This window comes from Cydia strobilella, chromosome 14 (assembly GCF_947568885.1).
Source record: "Cydia strobilella chromosome 14, ilCydStro3.1, whole genome shotgun sequence".
NCBI lineage: Eukaryota > Metazoa > Arthropoda > Insecta > Lepidoptera > Tortricidae > Cydia > Cydia strobilella.
Genome location: NC_086054.1, coordinates 12,127,066 through 12,148,952, shown reverse-complemented (window position 1 = coordinate 12,148,952; position 21,887 = coordinate 12,127,066). Strand labels below are relative to the sequence as shown.

The following is a 21,887-nucleotide window of genomic DNA, read 5'->3' as shown; positions in this document are numbered from 1 at the left end:
TACATCGTCGTATCGCAATCTAGTTCGCAATCAAGTTCGGGGTAAACCGATGATTTTAAGTACCCATGTAATAAATTGTATACACCATACAGATAGTCGGACTAAAAACGTGGTCCCAATAACATATTATGTTCTGTTACAGTGAACAGTACGCAAATTGAAATCAAATTGCGCTACTGTATTGAGGACAGCGCGCTGGAGATCAGCATACTGCGGGCACGGAACCTCAATGCACTTTTCATTGATGTTGGCACTGAAGTGTAAGTTTATCTTATTTTAGAAACGTAGCGCCTATTATAAGCTGGCGAAATATAGTTTCCACCTATTTGCCATTGTAGTTTTTTTGTATACATGTGTTTTCCTAAACTAATGTTTAGTTATGGACGAGCTGTGAAGCGAGTCATTGTAAAATATAAGATTCAACCATTTTTAGTAATCCACCATTCAGAATAGACCTTTTACATGGCGCGCTAATAGCTATTCTTTCGGTATTTATACTTAACCACTACAACATTTTTCTCAAGGATATTTACCTATGCTTAATTTAAACCCGGCGAAGGTTTTAGTTTATCGTTTTTCAAAGTCGGTTAAAATTTTCTAAATACTTGATTAGATGAATGATACTAAATGTTTGTATATTTGTTACAGTGCGGTGCTAGGCGCTTTAGTAATCGGCGGTGGAACGTGCGGCATCACGTTCAGCAGCGCGTCACTGCCGTGGCGCGGCACTACGCTTGCGTGGCGTCACGTGGCGAGAGCCAGTGTGGCGGGCACCCGCGCTCTAAGGGCTGCCACGTTGCAAGTCAATCTCGTGTGCCGGGCTGAATGCTTGGTGAGTTTTGTATAAACTAACTCAGTTACATATTGGAGCGGGGACATGATGCTGACGCGTCACGCCCATGGTGCGTATTTCCGTAGCGTGTCATTCCCATGGCGTGTCATTTCCGTGCCTTATAAATTCAGATAGGTGTGTCATGACCGTGGCAAGTCATTACAGTAATGAGCCACAACACTATCTTCTAACTTAGACTGGATACTCATTGGTTAATTCATATTCAAAACGCTAAAACGGCTTTCGCGGCATAAAAAAATAAATGCAGGCTAGTTTATTAGTTTAAATCAGGAGTTTAGAGATATCACAAATCAGTTTATAACAGATGTCTTTCTAATATTTTAAACTATTAGCTTTCGTATAACATGATGACAACTAGCCAAATTTGAGTATTCGGCTTCCCAGCCTCGAGTGCCATGTGAATTTCTAAGGCGAGAGCGATTCAATCTGACTCACTCTCCACCTCCCAAACTTTCAACCTTAAACTACCCACAATAAGACTGATTTTCCTTTCCAGGGTTGCGCCCAAGTGAGTCTAGCGGATTTCGACCCCGACGCGGTGTCCCAGAAATGGTACAACGTGTTGAGCTTCAGATGTATGAGGAGAGATGAGAGCTCGGATGAATCCACGGTTATATCTTCGCAGACTTCTACTCTCACTAGGAATAGAGGTGAGTTCACAATACTCAGAGCCTAAATTGATACGCGAAGAATGGGGTTGTTGACACATGTTGAATTTTATAACTAAATCTTGTTAAATATGTAGATAGAAAATGAGCAATTTATCACATTGAAAACTTTAAAAATATATGGGAATAATAAAAAAATACAACTTCGAAGTTTAAAAAATTTGACTTTTTGTTCATATGTATAGGTTAGGCAGTTGATTTGACTCCTCGTAACTCAGGAGCACTAGACTATTGGTCTCTCTCTAACAGAACTTATTTAATTAATTAATTTATTATTTTACATGTGTTAAAGGATATGTAAGATATCGTTTTAAAAGTCTAATTGTTAAAGACTCCAGTCCTATAATGGTGTAGCAAGAACAACCCACTTATGATGTCATTCGTCTCACAAAGACTTTTTAAAGAAGAACTTCTCATAAATCAGTTCTTTACTGTTAAGCCTTACAGCAGTAGTACAGTAGTTTTAGTGCAAAATGTATTTTAAATGGAATATAATTTGTTTTCAGGTCCAGAGAGTATGACCGGTGCGGAGTGCAACGTGGATTGCGGAGAAAACTCAGCCTCTGAAGATGAGGAGTCTAGGGAACCGCTCAATCAGGTATATAACATCATGCGCGGAAATGCGACCTGTAGAGGAGAATATCCGGACGTCCGGAGTTTTTGCCCAAGCTGAAACGTAGACCTTCGGTTTCGCTCGGTCAATTAGCAGGTGGAATTCTAAGAGGAATAACTTCCACAGTAGGGACTAATGGAACTGACTGTGCACAATATTAAAGTAAGAAGAATGGCGCTCCTTTACTTTTGTCATTACTATGTCGATGCGAACTTAGCGCAGACAGATTCTTCCACAACAGTGATATCCATGAAAGTGGCTATGTACAAGGGCGTTTTCTAAAATATATATTGAAAACCTGATTTTTTTCTTCAAATCTGACCATTCTTGGGCTCATTCTACTCAGATTCGACAGCATTCTCCATCTTGCCATTAAAAAAAGATGTCCAAAATGTCCATTCCATTACGTCACGTTTTAGTGTGTAATTTTTTTTTCACTTCATACAAATTTTTGGGACAATTTTTTTATCATCTGGATTGAATATGCTAGTGATTCTGAGTTGAAAGAACCCAAAAACACCAGGATCTGTGAAAATCAGGTTTTAGTAGTAGGTTAGAAAACTCCCGCAAATGAAAATAACCCATATAACCAACGAAACGTGGCTTTATAATATCGTGTTATTTAAAATTTCATTTTATTTCGTCAACAGATAGTAGAAGAGGATTCCCTAGAAGACTACATTCCTGAAGACGAGCTAGCGTTAGAAGAGGAGTACCTACACCCGTCCACGGCCGAGAAAGAGACGAACACTGAGTGCAATTTCTGTCCGGAGGGAGCGAGACAGCTGCATAGGAGGTACGTGTCGAGATATGATAGAAAGGGATGGGTTTATTAAGGCTTCTGTGACTAATTTGGTGGGGAAAACATCAACATTATTTTGGGTTTCGAGGACGGTGGTTCTATTTCGACTTCGTATTCTTATTTACAACAATTGTTGTAGATTAACCCCCTTCTTCATGAAACTTTACGGGCCTGACTTAGTTAAATTATGTTTTGTCCCTTTCTTGCAAATACATAAATCAAAATGACAGATAAGGACAAACAATTCATAGCTAATTCAGGCCAGTAACGCGATTATGAATAACGCCATAAAGATTTATAAGCATTTGCTGACTTTAAGACAATTCTACCACAATTCACTGCCAAATGGTCAGTCAAAGTAATTCCAAAGTAATAAGGATAGTAAGACATAATTATTTATTATTTCTTACTATGTTGAATTTACAAGAAAAAAAAAAACGATTTGACTCTATTAAAGATTTATTCATAACTATACCTCGTTTTTTTAGCATTAGAAAAGACTACACGATCTTGACGTCTTTTTAATGAAAAACCCTTAAAAAAAACAATTATTTATGAAACCAATAGAATATAAATGAACATAAAATATATTATTGTGTAATGTGAAGAAATTGAATTCAATAAATGATTTACTATAACTTATTAATTTATTACGAATACGTATGTATGCTATATATTTGTAACATATTTGCTGTGACTTATTTTTCAAAAGTTATTTTCAATAAAGAAACCCGTCAAGATCCTGTAGTTATTTTCTAATGCTAAAAAAACGAAGTATAGTACGTATTCGTAATAAATTAATAAGTTATAGCAAGTTATAGTCAATCATTTATTGAATTGAATTTCTTCACATTACACAATAATATTTTTTTTGCAACCTAATTGTGGTGAATTTGTATAAAGCTAAATTTCACATAGTAATCACAGTCGGTAAGTAAGTGAAATTTCCGAATTTAACAATCAATCCCAAATTAATATAAAAACTAACAAAAAGGTGGCGGGTACATGGACAATTTACTCTGCAGATATCTGAAATGCTATCGGAGGGTGGAGGCGGACGGGATGCCCCAACACTCGGCTTTAGAGAAATAGAATACGACACCCGTTGTACATAGTTTGTATATAGGTATGTTTACATTGTGGCACGGTGTGATAGCTTTTTACTTTGGCCGGTTTTGAGCATTTTGTGAATGTTTTTTTTTGTCTTTTTTTTATAGAAACTGTTAATGTTAATGTTACACCTTTATTAATGTTACGGTTTTACTCGAGGTTTTAATCACCGTAACCTACTTAAGTTGAGACCTAGGTTCTCCAAAACATGTTGCGCGTAATGCCTTTAAATGAGCAAATAAAAACGTATAGTTTATATAGTTGGTCAAACCAAATTGTCAGCAAATAAGAACAAAAAAGAACTATACTCATCATTTTCTTTTGTGGGTGGTACTAGTGTAAGACAAAGATAGTATTCTCTCTGTCTATGTTTGAAATAAGACAGTCCTTTGACAAACTACATACCTATGTTCTTGACTCTGACCCATGATTAATTCTCAGTATTTTTTATTTTTACATTGTGTTTCTCCTAAAATAGACTTGATCTAATAGTTAAAAGAACCTACTTAATTAAATAATAATACTTTCATAATATTAGTAGGTTTTTACTATATAAACATTCTGGTTTCTAAGAGAACTGCAGCTAATAAATTACATAAAATATCACTGTGTTAAATAACTGAGATTAAAATCTAGACAGTAGTTTTCAAAACATTGCCCTGAAAACCTAAAATTTATTTGACAAATGTCAAAGTGACATAACGCGCAGCTGATCCCATAAATTCCGTTCTGATATATAATCTGATGTGAAAACATTTGGAGCGAGGCCAAAGTATTGCATGCTTCGAAGTATTTATTTATACGTATAATCGCATGGACAGCATGAGAGGTGGCACAATGTGAATGTATCTAGATTTTACTGGAGTTCACTTTTACTAACAATTTATTTATTTATTTATTTATTTAAACTTTATTGCACAAGCAAAGAAAAATGTACAAATGGCGGACTTAATGCCAAAAGGCATTCTCTACCAGTCAACCATTAGGTCAAACAGAGACATAAATGTTGGTGCAGGATAGATTCATAAATTATAACGAGAAATAGAACCAAATAAAAATTCAAATATTATGTATATATATATAAACATAATAACGTAAACTAACAAAATTATGATTAAATACTAATACTTATATGATATACTAAAGATAAACTAATACATATCAAACAAAACAATCAATATTTTTGATAGATTATTCAATGAAAATCTCAATAGTACTTTACACTAGACTTTTACACAGACTTTAACAAAATTTTGTGCGTAATTTCTTTATTACACTAGACTTTTAGATAGACTTTTACAAAAAATTATGATATTATATTTTATAATTATTGTCTTTTTATACTACGAGCAGCGATCAGTTATATAGTCGCTTGATGATGGTTTGACGACCCTTATAAAAACGTGTCTAATAAAAGTTTTCCATAGATTGATGATAGATGATATGATGACGATAAAGTATACGACTATTTTCTCGATACGTTTTTAACAAGAAAACCCCACAGGTTTTTAAAGGGTCGGCAACGCGCGTGTAATATCTCTGGTGTTGCAGGCGTTCATAGGCTACGGTAACTGCTTACCATCAGGCGGGCCGTATGCTTGATTGCCACCGACGTGGTATAAAAAAAAAAAAAAAAAAAAACGTGTTTTTATCATTCAAAAGTAGATCAAAACAGCCCAAACATATCAATGATTGACTGTAAATCAATTCAATGATGTAACGGTACATGTGTAAGTGGTTATTTTTGTAATTTTATTATTTTTCTTTTTGTAGAAAAAGTCCACAAGTAAGCGCCACTCTGGAGGAGCCACTGGCAACGATCAAGAGGTCTCAGACCTTCTCGCCGCAGCCGCAAAGCATCGGCAACAGGCAGTATATTTGCAGGTAATATACCTAATTAATAAGTTTAAATTATACTTTTTTTTAGTTAGATCTACATCTTAAGAAAACGCGGTTAAAGACTCATTTCTACAGTCGAGAATTCGCATACATGTTTCATTATATTACAGTATTTGATCGATCGATAGTTGGTTGTGCCTCAGTTTAGTAGTCGGAAATGTACCGAAACCCGAATGCTAGTTCTGCGTCAAAAAATGGTGAAAACCCTTTTCGTCCCTGGCGTCATACCTACATTTTCAAGTTTACAGCCGTCATTACAAGCAACGAAGCAAATATTTTGATATGTTTTATATATAAATATAGGTACTAGGTATGGTAGAGGGTAGGTGTCTCTTGAACACGTTTTTCTATGTGTGATTAGTAGGTTAAAAAGGGGCTACTTTTTAAAATGTATTTTATTTTCCAGACTAAACCGCTCGGAATCTGACTCATCTATGGCGTCCCGAGCTCGTCGCGCCGCCCCCCCGCCCACCGCCGGCATCCCCTTCGACCGCAGCGTGCGCGAGCGCCGCTCTCTCAGGTAACACTTCAACTTTTCATACACGAGAAACTTAAATTGTAACACAAGTTTACATTTGGTCATGCCATTTTCATGTGCTTCGTCTCTCTATAGGGAGCTTGCATGAGCTGAAGACGGCAGCACAGAACCCTATTCATTGGCGCGAAGCATTATGTCAAGTTTACATTTTTAGATTTAAGCCACTAGATGGCAGACCCTACTGTGTGAAACAAAGCCAGCGTGAAGTGTTAGGGGGCAGCGGGGGCAGCACCTGCTTAGAAGCGTGCATTGTTTTCGCTTTTGATTTAGGTCCCGAGATGGCCGACCCTCCACCACGCACGGTCTCTATATCTACATGCCAGGATTTTCTTTTTTCTCCTCCTCATCTTAGCGCTGTTTCTTTTGCATTCAAAGGAAGCCCGGAGTCCGAATTTGGCGACCTAATCTCATGAATTGCCGCGTTTTTATGTAAACGAATGCTGTGACCTTCCAACCTTAAGGGAAAACTAGGCCTTCGACGAATAGCTTACTGATAAATGTCAATATCGCTACCGCTACGCCACCAATCCTCAACGAATTATAAAACAGTACGAAACTGAGTGTGTTTTCCTTCCGCCAGATGGGGCCGCGTGGCAGGCGGCGCGGCGCGGCGCACGCGCACGCGCAGTGCACGCACGTCGCTAGATCTCGCTCTGGATCTCAGCGCACAAAACACCAAGCTCGCTGACCTGAGGACCGAGATCGCCCATCTGAGCCAGCTTAAAAGGAGGTACGATTGATAACGCATTAAATACATTATAGGTACAATTCGCACACGAAGTGAAAAGGAGAGCCATCATAGGGGAAGCCCGATCACTGCAGTATGCTTGAGGTGAGACTATTTCGTGGCGCTTTCTCTTTTTTATGTTTCTCTGTTTTGTATGATTTTCTATTTTTGTGTTTGTGCTCACGGATAAATTATTTTTATTCTATTAATTTTCAAACAGTCCTTCAGTCAAAATCTACTTTGGGACCAACCCCAGAATCTCGAAAAAAAAATTGGCAGGTCCATTTTCTATGGGAGGGTAATTTGTTTTTCGCGATTTTTTGGTCGGTCCCATAGTAAAAGTTGCTCAGTATAATCCCAAAACCTCCCTGGCAACGGGAATGAACTTATTTTTTAGCCATCCTGTATATGTAGTAGTGTGACTACTTAAAAAAAACAATAATTACATAAAATAATTAGATTTGTTCCCTAGTTTAATAAAACATAATTGTACAGACTGGAAGAGGCTTGCGCCCGCGGCGACCCGGCCATCGCGTCGTGGGTGGCGGAGGACGACACGCTGCGCCGCCTCGTGGCGCCCGCCGAGCCCGGCGAGCGCGCCGCCAAGCTGCTGCACCGCACGTGCCGCGAGATCTACCGGCTCAGGAAGTCGCGCCAGGGCGGCCGTCGGCCCGACCTCGTCACCTTCAAGTGAGTTCCTTGTACTACGTCGGTGGCAAACAACCAGCTTGATGACAAGCGGTCACCTGCAACACCAGAGGTGTCACATGCGCGTTGAGCTCTGGCAACCTTACTCATCGGCAGGAACACAACACTATGAGTAGTCTAGTGTTATTTGGCTGCGGTCTTCTGTAACTTGGAGGGAGGTACCTCCCCATTTGGGCTCTGCTCATGATCTGGAATGAATGTATTTGGTGTACTGATCAAGGGTAAATCATAGCTCAATCTATCATTGTGCCACTAGATATACCGTCCAAGGAAGTCGCAAGGGTGGGCGTCGGCCGGATCTCAACATGAGTGATACTTTGCATATGTTCAATGTATTTGGCCCTATGGCATACTAATCTAGAGTAAAACAAAGTGTAAAGTAGTAAAGTGAGTGCACGCCGATCAATTACTCTTGTTATTTTCATAGTTTTTGCCTTATGGCATACTAATTTGGGGTAAATACGATGAATCAAACTTTAATCGTTTTAATAAAAATAAATCAATGAATGAATGAATTATTATGGCATATTAATAATCCGGGGCAAAGTTAATGATACAAACTAGATTTTTGCTAATACGTGGTAGTAATACTATAATAATATAGTACGTGGTCTGAGATTCTGAAACTTGAAATATCATATCCAAATGAGGGCTTTATTTTGTAGAAGTGGCAACTGTAGAACTCACATCATCCTATATATCCCAAAACTTCTGACCAAGAACCTAACATAGCATTTCCTTTACAGAGAAAAAATGGCCTTCTTCACCCGCCCGAAATCAACCGTGCCGGTCCTAGACGGGGAAGCCGAAGAGATCTCAGAGGACGAGTGGGAAGACGAGCTGGAAGAACGCCGCACCCCCGACGGACGCTCCTCCAAGACCTCTTACGAACTCCGTCGAGACCATCGTTGCAACGAAGTGAGGGAAGAAAAAACGGAAAAATTGGAAGAAGCGGCGAAAGACACTGAAGAAGTAGTCGAATGCAAGAACCCCTGCCTGAAACGGCTAGAAGCGGTCCAGGACCAGGAAAAGACTGAAGAAGATAGGTATGAATTTGTTGTAGATCGAGTTTTAGGTGTTCAAGTCTGAATGTATGGATCGGTAAGTGTATATTGATTTAGACGGTCCAGAATGGATGTGTTTTTAAGAGTGACCCCACAGTAGCGTCTGTCGAGCGTCTGCGTCTAGTCATCTATATGGGTGCTGCTCGACGCAACGTTGGCGCAACTGCGCAGCGACGCCATTTTCCATAGCGCTGACTAGATGCCGACGCTCTAAAGACGCTAGTGTGTGGTGGCGTTGAGGGTATTCAAATTCGTATTATTTAATGCAACGTTTAAATTATTTCAAAATGGATTTTATGGTTGCATTAAATAATCAGTTGAGCCTTGAGTTATAGGAAAGATCTTCGAAAGTTAGGGCACCATATAAAAATAATAATATTGCAAATTTGTTCTGTGATTAATATTGCCTATTGAGATTTCTGGAATGAAGACTGACGAAAGATAAGCTATTATGTATTATTATTGGAAATCTAATTATATATAAACAAACATATGCGTTTGTCCACATGAAAAGTGGCTTTAAGTTTGCACTGTAATGTCTTTCGCCATAGGGACGGACACACATTTCTAAATAATATCGTGCAAAGTAGAGTGCCATACAGATGAATCTTGAAGAAAATATGTATGTATAATTCCTATACCTTTAGATTCCATTGGTATAAAAGGAAATAAGTTAATGTATTTTACATCAATAGAGTCTAATCGTATGTATATTTAAATGGACCTTATGTATTGTACAAAATCGTGCCTTATTATTGGTGCCTTGGGAGACTTGTGCCATAGAAAGGCATTGTGGGGGTACAAATAGTTGTATGGAGAGTCACAAAATATATGCCAAACATTTTAATGTAATTAGACGGTATACGGCGGTTATGCGACTATTTCATTTTGTAAATACGTAATGTCTTGAAGCGACGGCCCACCGAAATAGTTTGCTGACTATTGAATGATATAGGTAGTTTTCCACCGAAATATACACAGTGGATGATTAGAAGTAGGGGTTATTCGTGCTTGCGTGACAGATTCTTACATTTATTGCACTCAAATGGTGGTTTATAATTATAACCTACTTTTCTTTGTTCACTATGTAATATGATTTGATAGGCCAAAAATGCTTTTGTAAATACAGGCTGCATATTTGTTAACATTTCGCTTCCCTTGGTTTAAATGCTGCAGTGAAAAGTTTGGACAGACGTACCTTTAATTTTATAAATGAGAAACATTTCAGTTTTATTTTGAAATCTAAAACATACATTGCCATTTGAGAATTAATTTGTAACAGATAAAGGGCGTCCGCTGACGTGGGCGGGTGCACGGAGCGGGGCGCACGCACGTGAGTGCCATTTTAGGTAAAATCCGGCACAGTGAGCGTTGCTCATATTATTTCTCTCGCCCGTTTCGTGCAACCGCGCCAGCTACCGGATGCCCCTTAAACTTAATTATTTATTAATGTAATTTTGTTTTAACAAGAGAAGCGATTTGTCTTTGGAACTTGCCGAGTGGACGCGTTTCTACGTGCAATATTGAACGTAAATTTTATATTTTATTTTATTCCACTTTTTATTTTATACTGAGATCTGACTCACACTGAGCGTTTTTATTTAAATTAAATTTTAAACTTGAAATTGAAACGTAGATTATTGTAATTTATCAATTAGGTAACTTACTTTTATTTGTACATTTTGTATTATAGTAGTTGTAATTTTGTAAATAGTCTGAGAGTAAATACTTCAAGAATTTGCATATCTGTATTTAGTGGTTTATGAAATATAATTTTAATTGTTAGCAATATTATTCGATGTTAAGTATTTTTTATAACATTAGTCTTCTAGATCTAGTAGTAATGTAATTATTACATTTTTGTAAAAAATGTATATTTTATATAAACATTTACGCGGAGTTTTATACATACTTTTGTATTTGTTACGCAGGTGAATTTGGATTTGCCAAATTAACATAATTAAGTCTTGTTTTAATTCTTCCATTACAGAAAGGGTTGATTATATTTTGTAGAAGCTGACGCAGGTCGATATCGGAAGTGAAAATATAAATGATAAATTAATACTACTGTGTTTGACTCTATTTCCAGAATACACCCCAATTATTATGTAGAACCCGTTCAAGCTACCTTCGCATCGACTTGAACAAAGTGAGTGTCATTTTAACGATATATTTTCATAGAAATTTTACATTAATGATGATGACATTGCCACACTTTGTCATTGGAAATGCCATGCAGAGTTAGCTTGGTCTTTGGCTTGGTCCGACTCTAATAATAGGGAGTATTAGTGCAATGTTCTGCCGGCCAGATTCTGCAACACTAGTGCACATACTAAACCATAGAGTAACTTATACTAGGTATATACTAGGCCTTAAACAGTTTTTTGACAAGTATTCAATATAACAGTATAATAACATTGATGCATCAAGGCGGTTTGCTTACAGGTGGCCTAACGCGAAAACCGAAATTTCGTTATCTGCCTCTCTATCGATCGAATACGCAAGAGTGCTAGAGAGGCAGAAACCAAACTTTCGATTTCGTATTTCGCGTTAGGCCCTGTGATTGTGCTAGTGACGCCCTCTACATATGCAGAATTTTGCGTAATATTCCCTATTAAACATTAATTTAAACATTAAACGTCAATTCTTGGCATTAGTTGTCAAGTGGACCCCAGGCTCCCATGAGCCATGGCAAAATGCCGGGATAACGCGAGGAAGAAGATTCCCTTTTAAACATTGAGAGCCTTACACACGCCATACATGTCTCAACATCTGAAACAACAACACAAATGACGATACTAAGTTATGTTTAAAATCTTTTTCATTTCTCATGCTCTGAAAGCGGGTCTTTGTTGTTCTGAAACGTGTGCAAAAAATGATACGTGTCTGCACTAGAGGATTTTACGTTCGAAGTACGATTTTTTTTAATTTTTTACAATAAGCAATTGAAATTTGTGTTTAAATGGATTTGTTATACAATTTCCATTCTGATATTTGACTCTCCATTCCATAAATAACGATACTTTTGCCTGAATTGTTAATTGAAAGTATCCTCAAGAAATTCTATGAAAATGTATACTTAGTCATGTTTAAAAAAAAAACACATGCATTTTACTTTCCTCGTATTCGAAATGAAAAGTAGAGTGTTTAACTCGGGTGAAAGGCATCATTTCAGCCTCGGTTTATTGGCGCTCTCACTACGTTCGAGCGCCAAAATACCTCGGCAGGAATGAGTGCCTTTCATCCCTTGGTTAACAATCTACTATTGATCGCCGATTAACGGTAGGTACAGTCGCCATAAGATATATCGGAGCGGCCGAGGCGCTCACAAATACCTGAACACGCCTCTATTGTCAGGGCGCTAGAGTGCGTGTTCAGATATTTTTGAGTATCTCGGCCGCTCCGATATATCTGATGGCGACTGTACATCAACATTATTGACAGAAACTAAACTGCGTTGCTTTAAAATGATTAAGGGTGTGTGCACAATTTTAAAGTACGTAATTGGCAATGACACATTACACCGTCCTGTTCGACGGAGTTATATAAGCGACCATAAACTTCGACCACGCTAAGTTTGCACCGACTTGTCAGTGACATTGCATACGTATCCCGTAGGACCGCCATACATAAATAAAAAATAAATAAATAAAAATACGTTTATCACTAGACACAAAATAGTACAGCAATGGAAAAAACACAGAAATATTATGATGTAGGTAACTTAAACTAAAGTTAGTAGATTTTTTAGTGTTTGGTAAAAAGATACGTATAGTTGGTCAAGCAAATCTTGTCAGTAAATAAGAACAAAAAAAAACTACACTCATCCCATTCTTCTGGGCGCCAGCACCAATGCAAGACAAAGACAGTATGACTCTCTCTGTCTACGCCCGAAATGAGACGGTCCCTTGACAAACTATATCACTGCATGAAATTTTGCGAGATTGGACTCTAGGTTGCGGTCGCGCATATACAACAATAAAATGTACAGTACCCACAGCTTAGTAGATAGTATTATTTATTAGAGTAGGTGTGATAAAATCTGTGGTGACTGCTAACCATCAAACAAGCCGTACGCTTATTCGCCACCAAATATAATAAAAGTAATTTAAAGTGTCGCTTGCGTGTCGCCAGAATAAGCCCCCAACAGGCGGGAACCAGTAAAAATGTATGTAAGTATACCTGCCGCACGCAAACTACCAATCGCGGTATCGCGGCCATCGCTAGATTACTGGGTAAAGTGTGTACGCTAGGAAATGGAGCGACGGATAGGAGGTTAATACATTTTATTGTGAACTCCAAAGATATTAGTCAGACCAAGACAAGTCTGCAACGATTTTTTAGCACACGCAGTGTAAGTGTTATTTTAAACGTCAAACTTCTATGAAATTATGACGTATAAATAACAGTTGCACTGCGTGTGCTATCAAAATCGATGCAGACTTGTCTTGGTCTGACTAAAAGAAAAGGGCGCTACTGTAAGTCCACACACTAAAGAGGTTGGTGCTCTGTGAATTACTCTAGAGTTCTGATTCTGACTAACTCTGCATGGCATTTGCATAGACAAAGTGTGATGATATCATCATTAATGTCAAAATTTAATGTCATATTTCTATGAAAATATGACGTTTATGATTACACTCCCTCACTTTGTTTTGATAATGTCGATGCAATGTTAGCTTAGACGGATTCCGTGATTTCAGGATAGCACTTAACCTATACCTGCTTTTACTGTTAGGGAAAGAGTGCTGAGAAAAAGATATTAACTATCATTTTCAATACCTACTAAACACGCGAATATCTAAGTATTTATACACTCATTACATTAAATTCTGTTATCAAAACGAAAAAAACTAACAAGTGGCAAAATCCATTGTAGTGTTGCAAGATTTGAGTGAGTGTTAGATGTTAGATCTCTGAATACGATGTCGAGTACAGAGCGAAGCGAAGAATGGAAAACGAAAATTTTACTCTTATTGCCGCGGATGGAGAGCTCGAATGGTTTGAAAGAGATTATGTAGAATTCGAGGTAAGTGATGTTGATGTTTTATTCATATGTGTAGTTAGTAGATTATTGTATCAGGAACGCCGAGTAAAAGGGCGTCCGCTATCTGGCGCGGACGCGTCCTACGGATTTTACCTACAACAGCACCCGCGTGCGTACGCACACTCCGTGCACCCGCGCTAGCCAGCGGACGCCCAAAATGTTAAAAAAGAATACAAACTTATTTGACGAACAATCTTTACCAGTAGCTCGCAACGTCCGGTCTTAAGCACGCTTAAATATAGTCCAGATTACCCAGCGAAGGAATTCCGTTTTTTGGTCGAACTAGGGTTTGGGAATAGATTACGTACTACTTAGAAGATATGTCACTGAAGAAAATAGGTACACATTTTCTTAATTTTTTTTTTACTTAGGAATGGTGTCAATGATGATAACATAAATGAATTCAGCACCCCCAATTTATACGAAAACGATACCAAACATGGCCTAGTAGCTTCATTGATGTAGATATCAAAATAAAATTGAGAGCCCCAAATAAACCTACAAGAGCGGATATCTCAAAAACTATACAAGGTATCGAAAAACTTGACTTAATAAAACTTGTAACAAATTTAATCACTTTTCATTTTGTATAAGTTGCCATGTCGCTCAGACGCATACTTTCCGAGATATAATCGAAAAACCTCTCTCTTCTCCCCCGCGGCACCAGGGCTACGACCGGGGACTTTTGATATGTTCATCTCCTAAGTAGTCCAAACAAATTTACGGAGTCAAAAATTGTGTTCCTAGTATTTCCCTCTATACCTTCTTATTGCTTGGCCTATCTATACGGTGCATATGCATCTTGGTCATGGCTAGGCCCCCAGGCCCGTAGGCCCGTAGGTGTGACTAAGAAATAGACATACAAATGCACATACCTATAGATATCTGCCAAACGGCGGGGGGATGTCGCAAATGATACATACTTGTACATTCTATAGAATAAATTACGCTCCTTATTCGTCAAGTGACTAACAATTATAAATTGTCTGCTAGTTGCGTATCTTCAATTATTACATAGTCTATGGAAGGGTAGCTAATACGGAATTTCATTGTAAGGTTTTTTCGTCGTAACGTGAAGGAAATCTGATTTGCCAGCCATTAATAAAAATTAGGGGAGATGCCGGGAACGCGTTTGAATTATTTTAATATTTGTTTACGTACCTCTGTCCCTTATTTTAGTCATATTTAACTGACTTTAACATTTTGAAGGAGGAGGTACTCAATTCGTATATATGTATATGTAAATAATATATCTAGGACCTTATACGTATATCTCACAGTTGGTCCCATTGTCCATCGCATGAGTGCTCTATAGATACTATGAAAAATGAAAAAAATGAAAAATTGTTTATTTCGTTTAAGAATGAATTATACAGGTAAGTGTTGGTGCGTCTTTTTTAAGTAAGAAAATACCTGTGTTAAGAGGCACTATAAAATCAAAGCTTTAAGAACCAGACTTAAAGCTAAGGACGAGTCGACGAAAAATAATAAGAGAATATGCATAGGTAAACACTTCATAGACAATATAAAAATTTAACCTAATCCTACGAGTACTGTCCGCGCGCGAATTCCGTGCACGGCTGAGGAAGGTTAGGAATGTTGGGCGTCATGACAGAGTGGTGTCATTTTGTACGTACGGGCGCGGCGCACCCCCCCCCCCACTTCCTTGACTTCCGAATGCACGGAATTGGCGCGCGGACAGTAGATAAAGTCTGTGCGGTAAGAGAATAGAATGTATTGGTTCCCATATATTCCACGACTCTTCTCCTTCCGCACAGACTCTACCGTACATATGTAGGCATCGATAGTAAGTAACAAATAACTTTGTTACATTTAAGTAAGAGCTTCATTTTTACCTTTTCAAGTCCTAACAATAGTCGATACAAAGTGTTTATAGCTCTATAAATAAACAGACTTTAATTACTCGATAAAAACGGTATGTACTCCATATTCCCCCGGTCATTATTTCTATTTCGTATTTTCCATAAGTGCAGCTTTCAAGCAGGTTATTTTCTACGAACTTATGACCTTTTATTAAAACAATACACTAGGCATAATATTGTCTTAACCGAAGACACAAAAACTTAACAAAAAAACCGCGATAGTTACTCATGAAATAAAACTCATGAAAACGGATTATATCGCGTATATTGAATTTATAATACATCACGACGTTTCGAACCCTTTACAGCGTTCGTGGTCAACGGGTGACTGATGTATTATAAATTCAATATACGCGATATAATCCGTTTTCATAGTTTTATTTCAATACACTAGGCACTTTCTGAAAAACTTAACGCCGCTTAAATTAAGTAAAAATACTATATTTTTTATAGCTCGATACGCTAGCCCCGTAACCCTAAAAGGTCAATAGAATCAGTCAGGCAAATAACACATGGGCGGTGCAGTATTTAAAAAAGTTGAAGCATTTATGATACGAGATAGAAACTATAGATACAGATGTGGTGGTAGAGTTACTATCAGTAGTATCAGTTAATTTTGCAGAACATACGATAGCTACGCTAAAGCACAAAAACTGTTACTAAATACTTATTAGCTAGCTGTATCAACAGACTAGTTGGCTCTCTTTGCATGTTCTACCGTCTGTACAATGGGGAATGTTCCGAAGAACTTTTTGATCTGGTGCCATCGTCTCGTTTCTATCACCGCACCTCCCGCCAAAGGAGCAAAGCTCATCCTCACTTCTTAGACACATGGCACACCATGAATAAGCGGGCATCTCGCTCGTTTCTTCCCAGAACGTGCAGAATCTGGAATGAGTTGCCTCCTGAGGTATTTCCTTTGTGCTACGACATGGGATTCTTCAAGAAGCGGGTATTTAGGGTTCTCAAGGGTCGGCAATGCTTAAGTGGCTCCTGTGATGTTGCTTACGTCCATGGGCGACGATGACTGCTTCCCATCAGGCGGCTCGTCTGCTCGTTTGCTATCACATAAAAAAAAAGCACCCGTGTAATCGGTCTCAATCTTAGAGTGAAGTCCCTTAACCAAACATGTGGTGCGTTGGTGCACAAATTATTTCGTGAACTTTGTCATTACGTATATCTACACCGAGGCACAAAAACAGTCAAGCTGCGTCGAGTTCCTATGTAACATATACCTATGCCACGGAAAGCCCGGTTCTTAAGCTTTCCTACTTTAAAAAATTCATACTTTTATATGTGTGAATGGGTTCAAATTTTGCGTCCATGTTCGCTAGTAGGTAATAGGTACCATAGACAAAACTTCAAGCTCATATTAAACATAAGAAAATTAAAAAAGTAAAAATAACAATAGGCCTTCTATGGTACAGGTACCTTAGTCGGTCCATACAACCTTTTAGAGGCTGAGTCCCCAACGAGCACGCGGTGCGTGTCCGCCACGCGCCGCTGCCCGGAAGTCCCTCAGTTCCCTGGTAGTCGTTAAGATACGGGAATGGGGGAAACGGGATTGTAATGGTCAACTTATTTATTTCAACTCGTAGGGTGGTTGTGTGTGTGTTAACTGACATTTAAACCTAGTTTGTAGTAATATCTAGTGATCTAGCTTTGAATCCTGTTTAGGGCATTTATTTCTGCAAAAACCGGCCAAGTGCGAGTCGGACTCGCCCACCGAGGGTTCCGTACTTCTTAGTATTTGTTGTTATAGCGGCAACAAAAATACATCATCTATGAAAATTTCAACTGTCTAGCTATCACGGTTCATGAGATACAGCCTGGTGACAGACAGACGGACAGCGGAGTCTTAGTAATAGGGGTCCCGTTTTGTCCCTTTGGGTACGGAACCCTAAAAAGAGACAATATTTGGGTTTTTAGAAGCATTGAGGATAAATTCAGGAAAATGCATAAAATTTACGGTACAACAAACTTGTTCAATTTCGCACAATTTGACAAATTAATAAACCCCAGCCACCATTCTTATTCCAGCTTTCAACTTTACGTTTACTCCATCAATAATAAGTTTTTTTTTTGTAATCAGTGCCAGTCCGTACAATGGTGCCAGTACTCACGTGGTTCTATTTAAACAACCAATGGTTCAATAGTACCGCTACCACATATTTTCGGGCCAAATATGTACAAGTCATGATTTTAATTAGGAACGTCGTTACCACGATTTTGCTGATGTTATTGCTCTATTACAACTCAATGTAAATATTATTAAATGACTGTGAAAATACGCCTCGTCTTCGCAGTTTTGTACTAATATTTAAAAATAGAATTACGTCAATATTCATTTATAACAAATTTTAAGCTATGAACTTAATTTATTCATAAACTAAGAACGTACTTTCATCTTGATTTTTCGCTTTTTTTTATTATAACCGAGTGGCAGAGATATAAATACTTAGTCACCATCAGAGGAAAAGATGAGACTACGCGTCAAATGAATCGGCCATTCTCTAATATTAAAGCCTGCCTACACTATCGCATTGGGAAACTATAAAGATAGCTGTAAGATTTATTAATAAAAAAAAAACTTAAATGTATTAATCTGTAAAAAGATGTCTTTAAATATATAACATTCAGAATACGGCAGATACTTTTGAATTCGAACTGTAAAAATATAACTACTTATCTCTTATAGCGGTGCCACGCTCTTTGACTTTTGGTGCGTTATTTTACTTGCTACTATAGAGTCAAACCAAGAAAAGTCGGCAGTGATTTTGACAGCACACGCAGTCCAGGTGTTATTTTAAACGTCAAACTTCTATGAAATTATGACGTATAAATAACACTGGCACTGCGTGTGCTGTCAAGATCAATGCAGACTTTTCTTGGTCGAACTCTACTGCTATATTTGATGCTGACTCTACGTCCATTTGACTGTTAAATAGACAGTTGAGAGATTGCAAACTAGGTCTTACATACTTACTTACTGCTGTGGCGCGACGACCCGAAGTGGATCTTGGCCTTTGACACCAAAGACCGCCATGCTACTCTGTCCAAAACTAGGTCTTATTATTAGATAATTTAGATTTTTCTATACTTATGACCAGAAGTTAACTCATTATATCATGAACTTAAGAGTTAGTTAGACCAAGAAAAGAGCAGCGATTTTGATGGCATACGCAGTGCAAGTGTTATTTGAAACGTCAAACGTTTATGAAATTATGACGTATAAATAACACTTGCACTGCGTGTGCTATCAAAATCGCTGCAGAATTTTCTTTGTCTAACTCTATTCTCTTTTCGGTGGAGTATCTTTTAGCTTTTCCTATCTTGCGCCAGCTCTTAAGGGGTCCACTGACTATCAGTCCGCCGGACGATATCGGCCTGTCAGTTAGAACAAAAATTTGACAGTTCCGAACAACTGACAGGCCGATATCGTCCGGCGGACTGATAGTCAGTGGGCCCCTTTAGACTTTTTGATATAGTATGAATTTTCTCAAATGATTTTTAGGCCTGTGACCCTAATCTATTAAACAAAAGCCATTGTTTCTTTTCTGTGAGCGGTGGGCTACCATGTTGAGCGCGTGACAAAGCAACAATGTCGTTTAAAAATCGGCTGTATCGTGGTGGTTTTAAGGAACAAGTGGTATTTAACGTACGAAACAGCATCTGTTCATATATTTTTACGCAAGCGAAATACCAGAAGCCCTCTTTTACTGTAATTACACACGTAAAATATGACCGCACTACATTGTCATCAGTGTCATCCAAATTGCTTTAGACATAGAACCTTGTCCAAGACAATCAACTATCTGATACTAGAGTAATGGTATACCTTCTAGGCATGGTGTTACTGTGACAAGGTTGCTGATAATAGGTTGACGTACATGCCCAAAAATGGTCCGATCCCTGGGATGCGATAGCGCGTGCTATGACAGGTGCGCGCGCAGCTGTTAGTCTAACAGTGGACTTGTTTTAAAAGTTTATCTAGAGATAAAAAGTCGACAATTGTAACAGCATTCTAGTATTGGTTTGGTATCGAGACTTTGTAGTCCTCGTCTATAGGACCCAACTCACTTAGACTAGCCATCATATAGAAATTTCACATAATAACTTTTTTTTTACTTCTTAGAGATTACTTTCTTCCGTAGAAATGCGAGACTTTTCTGGAGAAAGCACAAATTGTATGCACCATGCACCAAATTTTAAATGTGTTATTTAGATTAATTAGTTCCACTTACATAGTTAAAATGAATGTTGTATCAGATGTTTGGCAGTCGTCAACTGTGCACTGTGAGTTTCTCCAGAAACTCGCTGCCTCGCACACCTAAACTGTGGAATGACCTGTCGCCCGCTGTATTTCTACACGGATACGATCTTCAAGACTTCAAGCAAAGAGCGTACTCCCATCTTAAAGGCCGGCAATGCACTTGCAACCCCTCTGGTGTTGCAGGTGTCCTTGAAACTGTAATTGCTTATCATCAGGCGAATCGTCTGCTCGTTTGCCTCCTATAATAGTCGCATAAATGTATGACTCCGTCAAAAATGACGGAAAAAATAAAAACAGATTCAACAAAAAAATCTATTTAATTCTTGAACATGCTCACAAAATTTCACGAGAATTGGTTGAGAATTGCGACCTGTAGAGGAGCATTTAAGCCCAAGCTGAAACGTAGACCTTCGCTAACTCTCGGTCAATAACAAAAACGAATTTTCATTCACCACGTCTTGAGTATTATTTAACAACCTGCATTACTAATAATGTACTTCAAACATATGTAAATCCAGTCTCATTTATGTGCCGTGCCCAAAAGATGAAAATCACCTGACTCACAGCCCCACATCCGCTCCGAGCCACGCTTCGTGGACAGACAGACCGACGGAGCATATAATGAGCATTTCGGCTGTTCCGACAGACTGACGTAATTACGAATAAATATAGTGAGCTACTCTTTTGTGTGCCGGGGATTGTGTAATTGATGTGGTTATTACAGTATTTGTTTGTACCGAAAAACAAATGAATATTGGAACATTACGAGTATGAGCGTCACAATAACTAATGACGTAATGACCATCAATTATGTTTAATCTATGTATCACAACAATTATTAGTGTAAAATGTATCCACGAATGGTAGTGTCGATACAAACCCGATAGGGTTTCACAAGGGGGAGGGTAGGGTTATATATATATATATATATATGTTCTACATTGGATCAAGCAGAAAAGTGCCGTGCCGTGGAATATATATATATATATATATATATATATATATATATATATATATATATATATATATATATATATATATATATATATATATTATATATACAATTGATAAACACTTTTTAGGCTTCCGTACCTAAAGGGTAAAAACGGGACTAAGACTCCGCTGTCCGTCTGTCCGTCTGTCACCAGGCTATAATATCTCATGAACCGTAATAGCAAGACAGTTGAAATTTTCACAGATGATGTATTTCTGTTGCCGCTATAACAACAAATACTAAAAAGTACGGAACCCTCGGTGGGCGAGTCCGACTCGCACTTGGCCGTTTTTTAACTTAGGAAAAGCGCGTTAAGAACGTGCGACTTTGAATCCGGAGGTCACGGGTTTCAAACCTTTTTTTTTGTTATAGACGGTCTTCTCTGCATTGGCCGTAAAATATTATCATGTTCTAAAGGAGACGAAAAGTCCTAGTCCTTATGCTGTGATTTAACGAATTTACGTAAATTAGTACAACCATTATTCAATTCAATTTAATTTTAAGTCTACGTCTAAATCCTATTACATAATTATACTTTAGGCCAGGATTACACTCGTAAGTGTAGCTATACTACAGAATGAGATATGAATATCGTTATCTCATTCTAGCAAATAGCTTTGTCCTTACTTACGTAAGTAAAACATACGAGTACAAAAATCATTCCAAACAACCTCTTACAAATTACTATTACTACAAAAAAACATATAT

At 38.0% G+C, this 21,887-nt stretch overlaps 1 protein-coding gene and 1 long non-coding RNA gene across 4 annotated transcripts in view; both read left to right on the top strand.

The window, feature by feature from the left end:
* Window positions 1-11,046, top strand: part of LOC134747248 (protein kibra) — a 107,979-nt gene extending 96,933 nt beyond the window's left edge. For 2 of the 3 annotated variants that reach the window (XM_063681855.1, XM_063681854.1), the window contains 10 exons: window positions 143-260; window positions 649-832; window positions 1,350-1,503; window positions 2,028-2,119; window positions 2,785-2,930; window positions 5,820-5,930; window positions 6,352-6,465; window positions 7,064-7,213; window positions 7,706-7,900; window positions 8,665-11,046. In XM_063681855.1, the coding sequence (XP_063537925.1) occupies window positions 143-260; window positions 649-832; window positions 1,350-1,503; window positions 2,028-2,119; window positions 2,785-2,930; window positions 5,820-5,930; window positions 6,352-6,465; window positions 7,064-7,213; window positions 7,706-7,900; window positions 8,665-9,007 (1,607 nt within the window). In that variant the 3' untranslated portion in view covers window positions 9,008-11,046. Of the gene's footprint in view, window positions 1-142; window positions 261-648; window positions 833-1,349; window positions 1,504-2,027; window positions 2,120-2,784; window positions 2,931-3,961; window positions 4,063-5,819; window positions 5,931-6,351; window positions 6,466-7,063; window positions 7,214-7,705; window positions 7,901-8,664 lie in introns of those variants that run through there. The other variant, XM_063681856.1, reaches the window with a different exon arrangement.
* Window positions 1-21,887, top strand: part of LOC134747300 (uncharacterized) — a 336,530-nt gene that overhangs the window by 108,428 nt on the left and 206,215 nt on the right. The gene's annotated exons all lie outside the window — the stretch shown is intronic.